Raw genomic sequence first — 17,500 nt, 5'->3', positions numbered from 1 at the left:
TAGAACAAAAAGTTACAATTATGAGATACTAAGTGATACTTTGACAAAAGTCAATATTTTTACATAAAAAGTCACAACTATGAAATATTAAGTCATAATTATGACATACAAATTTATAATATTACAATATATTTTAAGACATTATGCAATCTCTTAAAATATACTTCTCTTATTTTGTTAGAAAACCAAGATTTTTTTCAGAAAGTAAAAAACAAGATCACACAATTTTTTATAATTGTTTATTCTTGTTATTATTTCTTTCATAATATAGTCAGACTTACTGATTACCACCTGAAAAATGGAGAAACCTGTCAGTAAATGATAAAAAAAACTAACATAAAATAATATTAAGGAGATTATAATAAGAGATATACATGCATACATAAACTGGATCTATAAGTAAAAGCACATGCAATATATTATTAAACTTAAGATTTATCAACGTCTAACAAAATATTTATGCCACGTCTTAAAACGCACTCCTTTTATTTGGTCACATTTTTCAGGTCCTTTTATGAATTCTGTATTAATATGTAAACCGTAAAGAACTAACCCGTTCAATAACCCGTTCCGCAGTAAAGCATCACACACACACACACACACACACACACACACACACACACACACACACACACACACACACGTCTGCCTCTAACACAAAGAAATAGACAGAAATAAAAACATCACTGCACATCAAATTACACACAAACTCGCTCAACGGAACAAACATTTCTTTCTTCCCTCGTAAAATACAGTTTATCCACAAACACACAATCGATATCTGTACACGGGCGTCTTTGTGGAGCGGCCGAGTCCCCGGGCATTGTGGGTAATCGCCCAGATTATTGATAAAACCTTAAACGTGTCCGTCTAACAAATCTCAATCGATAGCGGACAAACAGAAAGAGGAAAACTAATAAAGAAATACAAGTCGAGCACGTCTCGTTCGCAGAGAGTCTCTCGTACCCACATAATAAATAGCATCATTTAGTGGTGTAATATCACACACACTTCCCTCGGGCTCTTTCTGCAGCTGGTGGCAGTGCGGGCCGGTTTGACCCCTAGGGGTCAGAGTTCACGCGCGGGTGATCAGTCACGTCCCGGCCCTGAGCTCGACTGGGGTGATAGATGAAGATGCGCACTGACCAGCCGCTCATCAGGGAAATAACGCGCTCACCTGCCCGTAGGTGTGTGTGTGTGTGTGTGTGTGTGGGAACTTTAGAGGAGCACAACTGAAGAAAAATGTCCTCAGAAGTTCAAACAATCCTCATAGAGAAGAGGAGACTTGCACCGTGATGCAACTAGACGAGTGATTTTTGTGATGCATAACACAATCACAGCGCGTGCTAATCATAATTTATAGTTATGCTTATTATTATTATCCACAGAATAGATTATTTTACTCGGCAAGTAAAGTGGCATTAAAGACATTTGGAATGTTGCAGAAGATTCAAATAAATGCTGTTCGTTTGAACATTCTATTCATCAAAGAATCCTGAGATTTTAAATGCATCGCTGTTTTCAGCACTGACAAAAAGTTGCCAAAAAGTATTTATGAGACACTAAGTGCTAATTATGAGAATAAAAGCCAAATCTATGACAAAAAGTAAATATTATGAGATAAACAGTTGTAACTATAAGATACTAAGTCATAACTATGATATAAAAGTCATGATTATGACAAAAAGTTTCAATTATGACAAAAAACGTTGACACAAAAAGAAATTAAATGATTAAACTTAGTGATAATTATGAGAATAAAAAGCCAAAAATGGACAAAAAGTCAATATTATGAGATAAACAGTTGTAACTATAAGATACTAAGTCATAACTATGATATAAAAAAGTCATGATTATGACAAAAACTTGCGATTATGACAAAACATTATGAGATACTAACTGATAATTATGAGAATAAAGCCAAAGATTATGACAAAAAGTCAAAATTATTACATAAAAAGTTGTAACTATAAGATATTAAGTCATAACTATAAGATACAAAGTCATAACTATAATATAAAAGTCATAATTATGACAAAAAGTTGAAATTATGACAGCTGAGATACTAGGTCATAACTAAGATATATTTAAAAGTCATGATTATGACAAAAACTTGAGATTGATAAAAAAACTTGTAATTATGAGTCAATATTATGAGATAAAAAGTTGTACCTATAAGACACTACATCATAACTGATATAAAAGTCATAATTATGACAAAAAGTTGAAATTATAACAAAAAAGTTGACAAAAAGTAATTATGAGATACTAAGTGATAATTATGAGAATAAAAGCCAAAAATGGACAAAAAGTCAATATCATGAAATAAAAAGTTGCAACTATAAGATACTAAAACATAACTATGATATAAGTCATAATTATGACAAAAAGTTTTAATTATGACAAAAAACTTTGACACAAAAATAAACTAAATGATTAAACTTAGCGATAATTATGAGAATAAAAGCCCAAAATTTGCAAAATGTCAATAATATGAGATAAAAAGTCACAACTATGAGATACTAAGTCATAATTATGACATACAAATTCAAGATATAACAATATAACAATATATTTTAAGATATTATGCTACATCTTAAAATGTACTTCTCTTATTCAGTTAGAAAACAGCTGATTTACATTACATTAATATTTCACTGTTTTTGCTGTATTTTTGACCCAATAAAAGCAGCCTTGGTGAGCAGCAGAGACTCTTTCAGAAACCTTTAATGCAGAGCACTTCTATACATATATATATGTTATTATTAATAGTGAGTTCTGTTTTCATGTTGATGTTAAATGCTGTCTGTGTGCTGCAGTGATGTTCATATTTCAGGGTTCGAGGAGGACAGACACACAGTCGCTCCTGTAATCTCGTTCTCATTGCATTAGCATGGCGCTGTCTCACACTGATGATGTCATCGCTGTGATAGATACACCTCGTCGCGACTCGCGGCGCTGCTCTGTCTGAGGGGGCGTGGCCTCGTTCCACTGAGACTTATGGGTAATGCGCTCCACGGCATAATCCAATTTCTCGGCATCAAAACGAGCGATTTTGTTCTTTGTTTCGGGTCATTTCTGTCACTTTAATCTAAAAATGCATCTGCTCCAGAAAACATCCAGTGATTTATAGAACGTGTTGAAGCTTAAAGTGAGTGTGTAACCGCACACCAGACATCAGACGGAGACACGGCGTATTTAAGAGTTACACAGCGCGAGTGTGTGAGTGTGTGTGTGCGCCCCGAGGCTATAATAACACACTCATGTAAATCACATCACACACACCTTCCTGTCACCTCTCATGTGTGGGTCACATAACACACTCCAGAGGTCAAAGGTTAAGCCTGACGGCCTCAGGCGAACAGGAAGAAACACTGCTCTATATTAGACAGAGTTTCTCTGCTCCAGCAGGTGAAAATGAAAGTCACTTTTACTCATTTTCAATACTTAGTACTAGAGGCTTGAGCACGTCCCTATTTCATACCTCAATATTGTGTCGATAACAGCAATAATTTGATGATATTTAGCTGTATTTTGTAACTTTTCTGTTATTTGGCCCTTAAATTCTTTATTTTTTTTAACTGTAAAAGGGTATTTTTTCTAAGCTTATTAGATGTATGAATGATCTTTTATGTCACATTACATTGAATCAATAAATCAGATTAGAATTATAAGACAAAAAACAAACAAAATACATTTTTGCACTGCAGAAGCGGCATCTAAAGCAGCATTTGCACTGATCACAACTGCAGAAATAATGCTATGAGATTACGGTTTAAAAATAATATTTTGAATACTGAAATCTGAAATTAACTATTTTAAAAATGATACTTTAAAGTCCCTGTAAAGGCAATTCTACAAAAAAATTCTAAACACATTATAAGTGCTAGAAATGTATTGCTAAAACATGTTACAAAGACTGAGAACTGTGAAGTACTGAATTGTGGAGTTAGACCGTTTAACAGTTTTTCACCCTTGCTGTGAGCCGGATTTTTTGGGCGGGGCTAAAACGGGGGCTCGATGACGCACTGCGACCCCCTGAGCTTGATTGGGCCCCTACTTGATGACGCACGGAGTCACTAAGCCTATCGCTCAATCGCGAGTTACTATCAGACAGCCTACAGTTTGCTAGCTACTATGCCCACGGCTCTGGCTATGCCTTCGTCATGTAAATGCGTATTCCCTGGATGCAATCACTTAGAAAACAGATCGGTGTCCTTATTTAAATTTCCGAAAAATGATGATATCAAGAAGAGGTGGATTTATCTTGTGAAGAGCTAACGTTACCTTGATGGAGAGCTGATGATCACCACCACACCCGCCTCTGTAGAGATCAGGATAGTTTACTTTCGTTGGAGACAACTGGAATTCACTGATAATCCGCTGTTACTGGTGAATGGGGCCGAACCGACTATCTCCCGCTGTCCGCTTCGGCCTTCATCCTCCCGTCGCGCCGACATGCACGAGCTGTGCGCGAGTCATATTTCCCGCGAGTGGGCGTGGTTTCAGCGCAGCCAGCGGACACGCCCCCAGCGTTTGAGAGATGAGACTACTGCTAATTTTTTCGAGATTTTGATAGCTTATTTTATTTACTTGGCGGCTTTTTTAATCATTGAAATTGGGCTGGGTGGCTAATAACACATTTTTCGGTGGTATGACAAACTCAGAACACATACTTAATTTTGACTTTACAGGGACTTTAACTTTGATTTTAAAAGCGCCAGTAGGTGGCAGCAAGTCACTAGCCGCAATTCCATTACCCTTCAAATTGCGAATTGAAATTGCGAATTGAAAATACGCCCAATTTCGCAAAAACGCCCATTTATCGCAAAAAAGTTTTCACGCTCGCATGAGGAGGTTTATTTCGCAAGAATATTTCGCAAAACTGCAATGGAAACAGTTTTTGCGCATTTACAGTCACCTGACGTGGATGAGGCGGTGTGTTTGGACAGAATACGAGACAGAGCTCTTTATTAAACTCATATAAGACAAAAGAATTACAGGAATACTGGATTCTAAACTTCAAAGAAATGCCACAACCAAGACCTCGAAGCAGAACTGAGGGAGAAACACCCAGAAACACCTCAGATGTGCCGCTCTCAAGTATAATAAGGGTCGTTCCTCACCATTAATGCTTGGAAAACACACACGCATCTCCTTCCATTAATAATAATGGCCAGTGCAGTGGCTGGGATGTAGTACATAAACGTACCAACGTCCGTTGCCATGGTTTTTTGGAATGATTTTACTTATCGCGCAAGAAAAAATATGAAGTTTTAGTCGCATAACATCGGTTTATGGAAACGCCTTCATTTCGCAATAATTTTTTGCCGACATTTAGAAAAAGAAAAAGAAAAAAACGCAAAAGTTTTGCGCAAATCTGTAATGGAAACGCGCCTACTGTCTTAATGAGTGAGTCATTGAATCATTCACTCACCCGATTCATTCAAACGACCGATTCATTCATGAACGAAGCAAGCGAATGCCTTTATGAATAGATCATAGAATCAACTGGAATTGAACTAGAATATTGTGTCTAAAATGTAACACATATTATCTTGTTTATTGAACTGTTGTATAAATCAATCTCAAGTTTGCAATAGTGCTGATATTGCACGACAAAACTCATGTGATAATGTGTAAACTATATCATATAGAAATAAGACAAACTCATCAAACAGCATTTACTGAATTTCAGGCTCATTTTAACTGCAAAACAACAACTAATCTACATCACAGTGAAAGGGAGCGCCATCAAGGTTTTCTTTTTTACTTGATAATAAACTTGAAAAAAGTGCACTCTCTTATAATTATTTATAAAAAGTAATGGGTCAATGACGTGACGGGTCATTTTTTTGTCCAAAGGCCTTAATAATAATAAAAAAACAAATATATAACATCCAAAGTATGTAAGGTAGTACAACTTGATCTCTTTTACTGAATCCAAAAGGTTTTAATTATATTTTACTACATATAAAGGTATTTTAAAGATTTTGAAGTGTCAAAAGGTCATTCGGTAAAACCGATATAGTAAATTTTTAAATGGAATAATATTGTTTTTAATAACTAAAGGAACTACAATAATACAAATATAAAGCAGATAAGGCTCTTTTTCTCCTTTCCCTGTGCAATGGAGTGTTTAGAGTAGTCCAATAAATGATTACATTTATGAGATCAGTGATCATTGTATGTAATATTTCTTCAGTGGTACACACTATACACTATCTCAACATCAATGTCAAATCAGTTTTTAACTTTCAAATCAGTGGATGAACCGAATGACTTTTTTGGTGACAAATTTTTTCCATCTTGTAAAAAATGACAAAAAACAGTGTTAATTGATTGTACAAACCACACAATCTTATTGTTAACTAGGTGGTACACTAAAAAAGGGTTTCAAATATAGGTATATCTCCATTCTATTTTTTTACACTTTTAAAAACCTTATTCGTCAATAACCCGTATATTGTTGATTATCTTACACTAGTATACACTATAGGGCTGTTATACCACTTAAAGGAAATCAGTATCAACAAAATCCATGTTATGAGATTAATGTTCCAATTAATGATATTCTGAATATAGAAATATGAAATGTTGGGAAAAATGAAGTGACACTATTATATATGAAACTAAAACAGCCAGTAGGTGGTGGCAGGTCATAAGTGAATCATTGAATCATTCACTCAACCGATTCGTTCAAACCGGCTGATTCATTCAAGAAAGAAGCAAGTGTCCATTAACTTTAAGAATGAGTAATTTTATCATTCCCTGACCCGATTCATTTAGATACAGTGAATCATTCAAGAAAGAAGCAAGTGTCCATTGACTTTATGAAGGAGTCATTGAGTGATTCACTCACCTGATTCATTCAGATACAGTGAATCATTCGAGACCGAAACAGCGGAGTGTGTTGCTGGGAGACGCAACTTTTCTGCTTTGTTTATTTTTGTTGACAAAATAGAGCAAAAACAGTCAAAATTGACAATGCTGTGTCTAAACATTTGTCAGTTTTATTAATCTGTTCTATTAAATGAATATCACATTTTGCAATCGTCCTGGCATTCGGGAAACTAGCACTTTTGCTCGTGTGATACTGCTTATGAACAGAAAACACAAGAACTCATACAAGGGCAATTCATATGTTGAATTTTGGGGCATTTGTATTAATTTTGGTGGCATTTACGACCTTGCATGACGTTATTTTACATCAACGCCAGACTAGTTTGCTTGTTGTTAAGCCCAATGGAGGACTGTCTGTGTTGAGATTTCCTTCTGAAACGTGTGTGTTTTCTCACCTGCGTCCAGCAGAATCCGTACGGTCCGCAGGTCATCGGCCAGAGCGGCGTAATGCAGAGCCGTACATCCACGGAAAGAAGCGCGACTGCTCAGACGATTACTGAACTCGTCCTCTCTGCTCACCAGCACTGACACACACACACACACACACACACACACAGAGTTGTGATCATCAGGTAATTCCAGTGCTGCTTTACTAAACATCAGAGATCATTAAAGGTGCAGTCTGTAAGATTGACAGCTAGTGGTGGAAACAGGTACTGCAGTCCAAATTCTAAATATGGGAGATCGTGGTTTCCCCGCCTCCTCAGACTCGACGCTCACACGGGTTGCCAGTTTGAGGACACACAACAGGAACGAGCGCAACTGACAATGAAAATTGGCAACATGCAGTATCACAGACCAAAACACAAACACACATTCCAACACGGAAACACACATTTCAGAGTAAAATAACTGGCTGTAGAAGTGTTTTTCAGAGTATTGAGTATCTTAGCATTTTTCCTCAATATCTGCAAACATATTATGGTATTTTTGTGCTTTAGTAGAGTGAAAAAGTTAAATCCAGCACCTTTAGACTACAGGAACTGCTGAATAATAACGGATTCAGACCTCATCAAATCATGAGAAGAAACTACGACAGTAACACCGAACATGATAAAACTAGATCGAGAGACGTGTAATCGTGTAATTCATGTTACTAATTAATAGAATAACTTATTAAAATTTTTTTGCTGATTGTTAATTTCCAATTTTACACCATTTACGTCTTTTTCTATGATGACATTGGATTTGAATTCACTTTATTTTATTATATATATATATATATATAAAAAAAAAAACTTTATTTGTGAGAGCTCATGAAATCAGAATGTAAGTATTGTGTCTTTCAGGTCAAGTCTATATTCTTAAGCTTAAAAATGCAAATATACTCAACAATAATTGATTTCAGACGTTTTACCGGCTCATCAAATCTTATCACTTATGTGAAGAAAAAACAACAATAACACAGACGGTAATAAAACCAGATTCAGACACAAAGAAAGACATTTAATTGTGCAAATCATGTTACTAATTAATATAATAATTCATTAAAATTTTGTTGCTGATTGTTAATTTCCAATTTTACACCATACAGTCTGACATTTCATTTGAATTCACTTTTTTAAACGAGTTTAAAGAGCTCATGAAATCAGAATTCAGGAAAAGTCTATATTTTTATGATCATAACTGAATAGAGGATCAATAATAACTGGTCGTTTGCATAATTTCCATTACTAACTAATATAATAATTTATTCAAATTTAAAATAAATGTTGCTGATTATTCATTTCCAATTTTACGCCATACAGTAGTTTTATTTAATAACATTTTTATTAATGAAAGAGCTCATGAAATCAGATTGTGAGTCTCAAATATGCAAACACACCTATGAAAATTAGGGATGCACCATATATCTGCCACCATATCGGTATCGGCCGATAATGATCATAATTAATATATTTTTTTAAATCTGTCCGATATATTAAAGCCGATCAATAATGTATTATTTCCTTCAGCTGAGACTCTTCATGTTCAACATGATGGTTTTGAATTGCTTGAAATATGATGGAAATCACTTCAAAAAAGGAAAATACAGTGAAAGTGCATCACAAATCTGTCATATCGGCTACATAACATCATAACGAGAACATTATAATTGTGTGTTTGGGCTTTTAATGACGAGACTTCAGGAATCAGGCTCTCAAAAATTATATAAAAATTTGGATTTAGATGTATCGGCAAATATATCGGTTATCGGCTTTCAAGTATAAAGAATTATCGGTATGGCCAAAATGTTCATATCGGTGCATCACTAATGAAAATATATACCTCTTTAGGGAAAACTGGCTCCAAAAATATCATCAAATATCAAACTGTCAACATCATCCTGTACTCAAGGGCGTTCCACTTGTCCTGCCCAACTTCCTGTTTTAACAGGAAACAGAAAGCAAACTGATTTCATGGGGTCTTTAAAGCTACTCGTTTACTCCATCTGGGCTATTCTTGTGTTATTATTGTCATCTGATTTAATCCGCACTGGAGAGCAAAACACTGAAGTCACAGACAGACCGAGAGTGTCTGATGATGTTCAACGGCGTTCTTAAAAACAAGACAAACCGTTTAAATTAAGAACAAACGCATGTAAAACCGCTTGCATAAAGCGTGCAATTATTCCCCAGTGCGGACGCACACAGATAAATCATGAAGCAGCAACAGTGTTTTTCTTCTGTCCGTGCACAGAAACATATTTTCTCTCTGGGCTGCTGTCAGGCGGGTCGTCACGAGTAACTAATGTCTAAGAGCCAGATAATCACAACTAAACCCAATAAACCGTCAGACGACCAGAGCCCAGCGATCCATCACACACACACACGGTCGCATGGAATATTCTCATATTACACACACACACACTCACTCACTCACTCTCATTCATCATGGTGCTTCAGGGAAAGATGCTCCTTCAAGACCAAAAAACTGCCAACAAAACAAATGTGAGTAATATACATACAGCAGCCAGATATGACAAGCGTGAACGCTGCACGTGTGTGTGTGTGTGTGTGTGTGTGTGTGTGTGTGTGTGTGTGTGTGTGTGTGATGAAAAACACTTACAAATATCACGCTGCTAAATAAATCGTGTGCCGATATGCAAACAGCACAAAATGAGTGCGTTAGAATTGATCTCTGTAATAACACACACTCCTGCTGTTTACATGTGTGTGTTTTATGAATAACAATGAAGATTATGATGATGACGGTGAAGCATCACATATTAATGTTCGTCGCCTCACCCTCTAATGAGTGAACGCCCTTCTCTCGGGCCGTCTCGTACACGCTGTTGAAGTCATCGCCCAGGTTCGGATCGGCACCCGCCTCCAACAGGACCTTCACAACACTGACACACACACACACACACACACACGATCATTAACAGTGTCATCTCAGTATATGAATACAGTGAGACCACACTGCACATGTTTAAGGTGATCTGATTGGTTTTTGTGCAGTACAAGATTGATTTTAAAGCAGTGAATAACACTTTTCTGACTGTTTATCTAAACATGTTCATATTCATAACTTGAGCTTCTGACATACAGTGATGCAAACCTGATCATTTCCAACACACATTTATGCTTTAAAAAAAATACATTTTGGGAACATCCACATGACAGACAGACAAACAGAGAGACATTCATTAATAATAATGAATAAAAACAGCACATCTGCACATTATTTTCATTAATATTCAATATTTAGAAAATTATTGCAGAAATTATTATTTATGATTATAGTTATTTATGTATATACTTATTTATTATATTATTAATTATTTAGAAAATTTCTGTATCACATTATTTGAAAATATGATTGTTCGATATTTAGAAAATCAATGCATCACATTGTTTAAATAATGATTGTTCGATATTTAGCTCATTATTTCATCACTTCATTTGAATTATGATTATTCAATATTTAGATGCTTATTTCATCACATTATTTGAATAATTTATTTTTTCAATATTTGAAAATGATTGCTTCACTTGAGAATGATTGTTCAATATATAGAAAATGATTGCATGACATTATCTGAATGATTTTTCAATATTTAGAAAATTATTGCATCACATTATTTGAATGATTATTTAATATTTAGAAAATTATTGCGTCACATTTGATTAATGACTATTGAATATTTAGAAAATGATCATGCAACTAAATAATAACAGTTGAATATTTAGAATATTATTACACCCCATTATTTGAATAATGAAAGTGTTTTACAATGAATATGAAAATTGAACAATAAGCATTCACACGCCATACAGACAGAAACTCTGCGTAGTGTGTATGAACGACGAGTCGGGACAGATTGGGTCAGGAGGATTTTTGCATCATATTTTGAATAATGACTCCAATATTTGAAATTTTTTGCATCACATTATTTGAATAATGACTTTTCAATATTTGAAAATTATTGCATCACATGTGAATAATGATTGTTCAATATTTAGAAAATTGTGGCGTCACATTTGATTAATGAATATTTAGAATATCACGCCACATTATTTGAACAATAACAGTTGAATATTTAGAATATTACACACCATTATTTGAACAATAACAGTGTTTTACAATGAACATGAAAATTGAACAAGCAGCATTCACACGCCATACAGACAGAAACTCTGCGTAGTGTGTATGAACGACGAGTCGGGACAGATTGGGTCGGGTCAAGTGTGTGTGTGTGAGGGAGGGCCACTGTTGTCATGGAGACGCTGCTGGCCCGAAACCATTCGGGTTCCAGAACACTTGAGTTAACGGAACACACACTCCCCAAAGCAAACACGACCGTGACACACACATGACTTCACACACACAAGCGTGATGCTTAAATCTGGACATGAAGGCACTAAAACTCAGAGATTCTGAAGCGTAGGATCTCAGGAGAAAGAGGCGCCGGACGACGTTCTCAGGGTCACGATGTTTATGCATGAGATGTGCTGTGTTTTAAGGGGAAAACGGGGCATATGTGTGAGACCAAAGAGTAGTGACCCTGAGCAAAGCACAAACACAAACACAACAGTGTGTGTCGAGTCCCCGGAAGAGTCCGACAGCACAGAAAGGGCTAGGATTCTTCACTGTGAAAGTGTGTTGTTTTTCTGCTCGTTATTCTGAATAAAACTCTTTTATAAACTAAAAAAAACTAAAAAAATTAAAATCACAAATGCAATTAAATAAAACACAACTTAATTCATTTACACACAGGTGAACAATCACAGTTACGACTGTTCTGACCCGAAAACCAAACTGGATATAAGAGACAGATGTAAAACCGCTCATATATTTATGTGGTTGTAAAACACTCAAGAAAACACAAAGAAATACTACGTTTAAAACAGTTTTCATTAAAATAAAAGATGTTTCAGACGGTCAAAACACGACATGATGGGAGAACATACGGACACACACCTGCTTCTGTGAACCTGTGTTTACTAAACACACCTCAGGCTGGGCTGCTCCTTCCGCTCACACACACACACACACTCACACACACACAGCTGTCCAGGGCATATCTGTATCTGACAGGTGGTACGAGTAAAGGTCAAAGTTCATCTGTGTTTAAGTGTTAGTGAAGATACTTTACAAAACTACATGGTTTAAACTAGTTAAACTAGCCAATCCGCACATTGTGTTACACTGGTTATTTACACAGCTACACAACTAAACTAACTCGCCATTATCTTTAAATACTTAACTATAATACGAGTAGAATATATACTTTATACCATATAATATTTACACTAAATACTTAATTTTTGCAATTCCTATTACCATTTATCTGTCACAAAACAACGAGGATCTAAATTAGAGACAGATATACACTTAATAAACGGATGATTTCACACTGGAGACGAGAAATACAACTAGAAAACACTAATTTATAGAATTGAATCGAAAAATAACCGGGTGGTCAGAAACATACACTCTTTGAGTATCTGTACTTTACTTGAGTATTATTTTTTTAGGAAACTTGTTACTTTGACTTCACTACATTTGAAAGGCAAATATCGTACATTTCTGAGAGTAGTGACGTCAATCAGGGCACGATTATCTTCATCTCTAAAACAAGATTGTTGTTTTTGTGCAGGCTATAGCCTATCAGTATTCACTCTTCTAGGGTCACGTGTCGTGAAGTTCAGCGATTTCCCATCGTTTTATTTGAACATTAATCAACTGGTGGCAAAAATGAGACGACAGATCCTCGGCGCATCCGTGGCAAACACAGCTCTTTCTGTTTCGCTGTTTGTTAAAGCAGTTTTGCTGTTACTCAGATATGATTGTGTTGCTGGGATTTTTATAGACCACTTGATTCAAATGTGCATGAATGGACACACATAGATGTGCACTTCTTTTGTTTGGGTGGTAGGAGTGTTAAAGGGGACACTTTCTCCGTGTGTAAGTGCTATAATATGATCTTATTATAATATTACCGGCCCTTAATCTGCACGATATTGAAGAAAAATGGGATATAACTCGATATTCGATATGATAATGCTTAAACTGTGTAAAATAAACTTAAATTATCTTTACAATATATTTAAAATTATATAACCTACATATGTGTTTCACATTCTTTTTGTGACCAGAAAACATCCCTACAGCTTCTGCCAGTGAACATCAGTGTTTTACTGTGGTATAATAAGTGTTATTTTAACATCAGAGTAAACCACAGGGTTCAAGTTATCCTACATTAGGGTTTATTTAACAACAGAAACTGAATAATCAAATGTAAAAAAGAAAACACTGCTTAGTTTTCACTGTATGAATTAAATATATACTGATTCTTATTAAAGCTACAAAAGTTATTCAGCCGAGAGCAGCGAGTGATTTTCTCTTTGTCTTTTGTTCATGACCACAGTTATTGCAAGCCGTTGCGATTTGCATATTGCGATATATACATTTGCGATATTTCGATTATAACTCCACAACAACTACAGAAATGTCTCCACTAACATTCAGAAACTCTTCCTGAGTCTCTCCGTAAGGCTGCACTCGCTACTGGTGATTCTGGGATTCTGGATGAGTGAGATTGGCCTGTTTTGTTATTGCAGGAGTATCTGAAGCTCCTGTATAGGCTCCGCCCTCTTCTGAACAGAGGCGGAGCTAAAGCTCATTTGCATTTAAAGGGAAACACACAAAAATGGGCAACTTTGACAAGCTATAATAAATGATCTGGGGGGAATTTGTGGGACATAATATGTCACCTTTAAATAAATAAAAAATGAAGATTATTATGGTCTTTTTTTGTCAATTCAGTTTTTAGGGGTGTAACAATATATTCTGTAACAATATATCGCAATTCAAAAATGCAACAATATGTATTGTGGATAGTTTACCCAAAATAAAAATGACTGTGCGAGAAAAAAATTCACGTTTTAGAGTTTTAGTGTCAGTAGTCTCAGTACTACATTAAACTACTATATGTTGAATATAATGTGTAATAATGCACTGGGGGAATATGTGTGGGTCCTGATAATGCCAAATGTCTGATGTTACCAGTAAAAAGTGGCCTACATTATTTTAAATATATCTAGTCAGAGAAAGCAAGCATATTCATCTACAATAATTGAGTATTTTCAGCTTCAGAATCATGAATATTGTTATTCTGGTGTCTCTACTGTCCTGTGCTTTGGGTTTCCAGCATCAAGTCCAAGAATATTCATTTACACACACAATGTCATATCAAATTTAGCATTTTAATCAACAGTAAATCTTTTGTTAACCTTTTATCATATGTCTTGGAGTATCGCAATAATAGTTCAGTATCGTGAGGGTATCGTTACACCCCCAGTACTTTTACTCTAGTAAAAATCGTTCTTTACAACTTTTACTTGTAACGGAGTAATATTTGACCAGTAGCATCTGTACTTTCACTCAAGTAAGGAAGTTACTGCCTGACAGATGTAACGTCACTACTTTCAGGTCTCTAAGAGAGAACATTCATCCTAATCGAGTGGTAAATCATTACAATACGCTGCAATGATATGAATATGAGCGTTTGTTTCATACTAAAGTTCATCCGTTGCCCTCGTTAAAAAAGCATGCCCTGTTCCCACTCACTCCAGAATAATCCCAGCACATTCCCACCATGACTGGCTCTTCTCAGGCCCTAAATGAGGGATAATCCCCCTCTCCAGAAGCCCTCGCTCCCTCACTTCTGCTCGCTTTATCCTCAAGTGAGATTCGTGTCGCTGGATCGGAACGGTCAACACGGGTTCCTCTTCATTGCGGGTCATTGTCCACGTGAATGGACAGATCTGGGTGGTGGCCGTCGCTGGGTTAAGAGTGCAAACAGTCTCACACACATCAAAGCTCAGCAAACATCTCAGTCTAAAGCATATCCTTCTCGCTTTTAAAAGAGAAACAGTCTCAGACTTTGATCACGGTCCGAGCGTCTGTCCCGCCACCAAATACTCAACAACTCGACAACAACACACGTGCAGATCACAAATGACATGAACGTTAAAACGTAGAATCGAACTATATTATCACCCAACTCTAATCTGCTAAACGTGACTCGAGGGAATCCACTTCAAATGTTGACTATATATATACACAAATGCATTTGACTTGATTAAGATTTTAGGTTAAATGTGTGGATACTGTTGGCTCTAAAATCACAGACAATCTGGGACTTAAACCTGGAAAGTTCTAGGATTCTGAAAAGTTTAAAACAAATGAAAGTTTTGTAGATTCTATCTGTAAGATTCTTTGTGGTTTCCTTCAATTATGCCAATTATTATTTAATTAAGGTTTAAGTTTATATATTTATTGTAAAATTACTAATTCAAAAACTAATTCGGACTGCTAAATAGCCACATGTTTAACCAAGTTGTGTTCCAAATTTGAAGTTGATATAGCAAAAATTGAGCCGTTTCCTTTGTAACGCATTGTCCAATTTCAAAATGTGACCCTGGACCACAAAACCAGTCACATGGATCAATTTTTGGAAATTGAGATCTATACATCATCTGATAGCCGAATAAATAAGCTTAACATTGATGTATGGTTTGTTAGGATAATATTTGGCCGATATACAACTATTGAAAATCTGGAATCTGAGGCTGCGAAAAAATCGAAACATTGAGAAAATCTCCTTTAAAGTTGTCCATATGTTGGCGATTGTGCTGCATTCACTCACAAAAATAAATGTTTTATATATTTACGGTAGGAAATGTACAAAATATCATCATGGAACATGATCTTCACTTAATATCCTAATGATTTTTGCCATAAAAGAAAAATCGATAATGTTGACCCATTCAATGTATTGTTGGCTATTGCCACAGATAAACCCGTGCGACATGTGACTGGTTTTGTGGTCTAGGGTCACAAATGGTTTTCACAGGATGAATTTTGAGCGATTAAAATGACACGATTACGGTCCTAAAGGACATCATTACATATTTCAGATATTTCCCTCGTCAGCCTCCACTAATGAAATGATGATATAAAGCAAGTGTCTTAAAGTCCCCCTGTGGTGAAAATCCAGCTTTTAATGTAGTTTATGTGTCTATGTGGTGTTTTTAATACGCTTTAAGACAAACCATGTGTAAGTTCATAAGTCGACAGCATTGCTGAGTATTTCCTCCTTAAAACTGCAGTGAACCAAAGACAGTCTCAAACACACGCTTTGAAATCGCTGGTGTTTCTGACGTCACAAACTACCTTGTAACCAATCAGATCAACGTGTGATCGTCAACCAGTGGATCTCTGAGTGAGTGAGTGAGTGGAGACTGGGCTCATTTGCATATTCATAGAACCGTGCATACTAAATGAGGCAAGAGTGTCGAGTTACATTCAAGATATTTTAAGGCATGAAGATTTTTTTTCAAGGAAAAAAATGTTTAAATATGTAATTTTGGTGATCAAATATGAGTTTTAAGGGATAAAATGATTGACTACAAGGAGACTTTAAATAAGATAGTAATCCTGAGAACCGCAAGACTAATCAAAATGTCATTTATCATGCGAGTCTTTGTACAATCGATCAGATGTTCTTTTTCCAAAGAAGCTCAAGATGCTTTTTCTAACATCTCACATCACAATGATCTTCAGGTTTGGCTCAAAATACACCAAACACAGACGTTTTTCAATTCCAACTTTGAAATTAAAATGTCGTACTGATAATAGAATTTGAGATAAAAAATTATTAAAAAAAAACACACATCAGAAGTGTTCTCAGATTGGTGGACCGTTTCTGTGACTGACGTTTATCACCATTCAAAAACTCCAAGTCAAATTATTCTAAAAGAAAATGCAGCAATATAACAATATAATTATATAGCATGCCGCAATGCAGCACACTGCTGATCTGAGTCCGGTCGGGAAATCAACTGTTTCTCGTGTACATTCGTCTTCACTGAAGAAGAGTTTAAACAGATTTGTGTGAATCGCACAATCTGATCTCCTGAACTCTTTAACAGCCCGACACGCTGAGATTATATCAGCCCAGTCCTGTGAGCGCACTAAACCTTTACTAGGACCTCACACAACTACACCACATCTCAAATATACAGTTGGACAGTTGACTAGGAGAATAAAGTCCAACATCTGGTCAAAAACAGAGAAAGAGACCGTCTGAATGACATCTACATAA

General features: G+C 35.8%; 1 protein-coding gene across 1 annotated transcript in view; it reads right to left on the bottom strand.

Moving 5' to 3' along the window:
- clpb (ClpB family mitochondrial disaggregase) overlaps positions 1-17,500 on the bottom strand; it is a 41,389-nt gene that overhangs the window by 17,393 nt on the left and 6,496 nt on the right. The window contains exons 4-5 of the mRNA XM_084420120.1: positions 10,131-10,234; positions 7,299-7,427 (exon numbers count right to left, since the gene is read on the bottom strand). Of these exons, the coding sequence (XP_084276246.1) occupies positions 7,299-7,427; positions 10,131-10,234 (233 nt within the window). The remainder of the gene's footprint in view (positions 1-7,298; positions 7,428-10,130; positions 10,235-17,500) is intronic.

The sequence above is a fragment of the Rutilus rutilus genome, assembly GCF_951802725.1.
Source record: "Rutilus rutilus genome assembly, chromosome: 9".
Classification (NCBI taxonomy): Eukaryota; Metazoa; Chordata; class Actinopteri; order Cypriniformes; family Leuciscidae; genus Rutilus; species Rutilus rutilus.
This window is presented reverse-complemented; position numbering and strand designations above follow the sequence as displayed.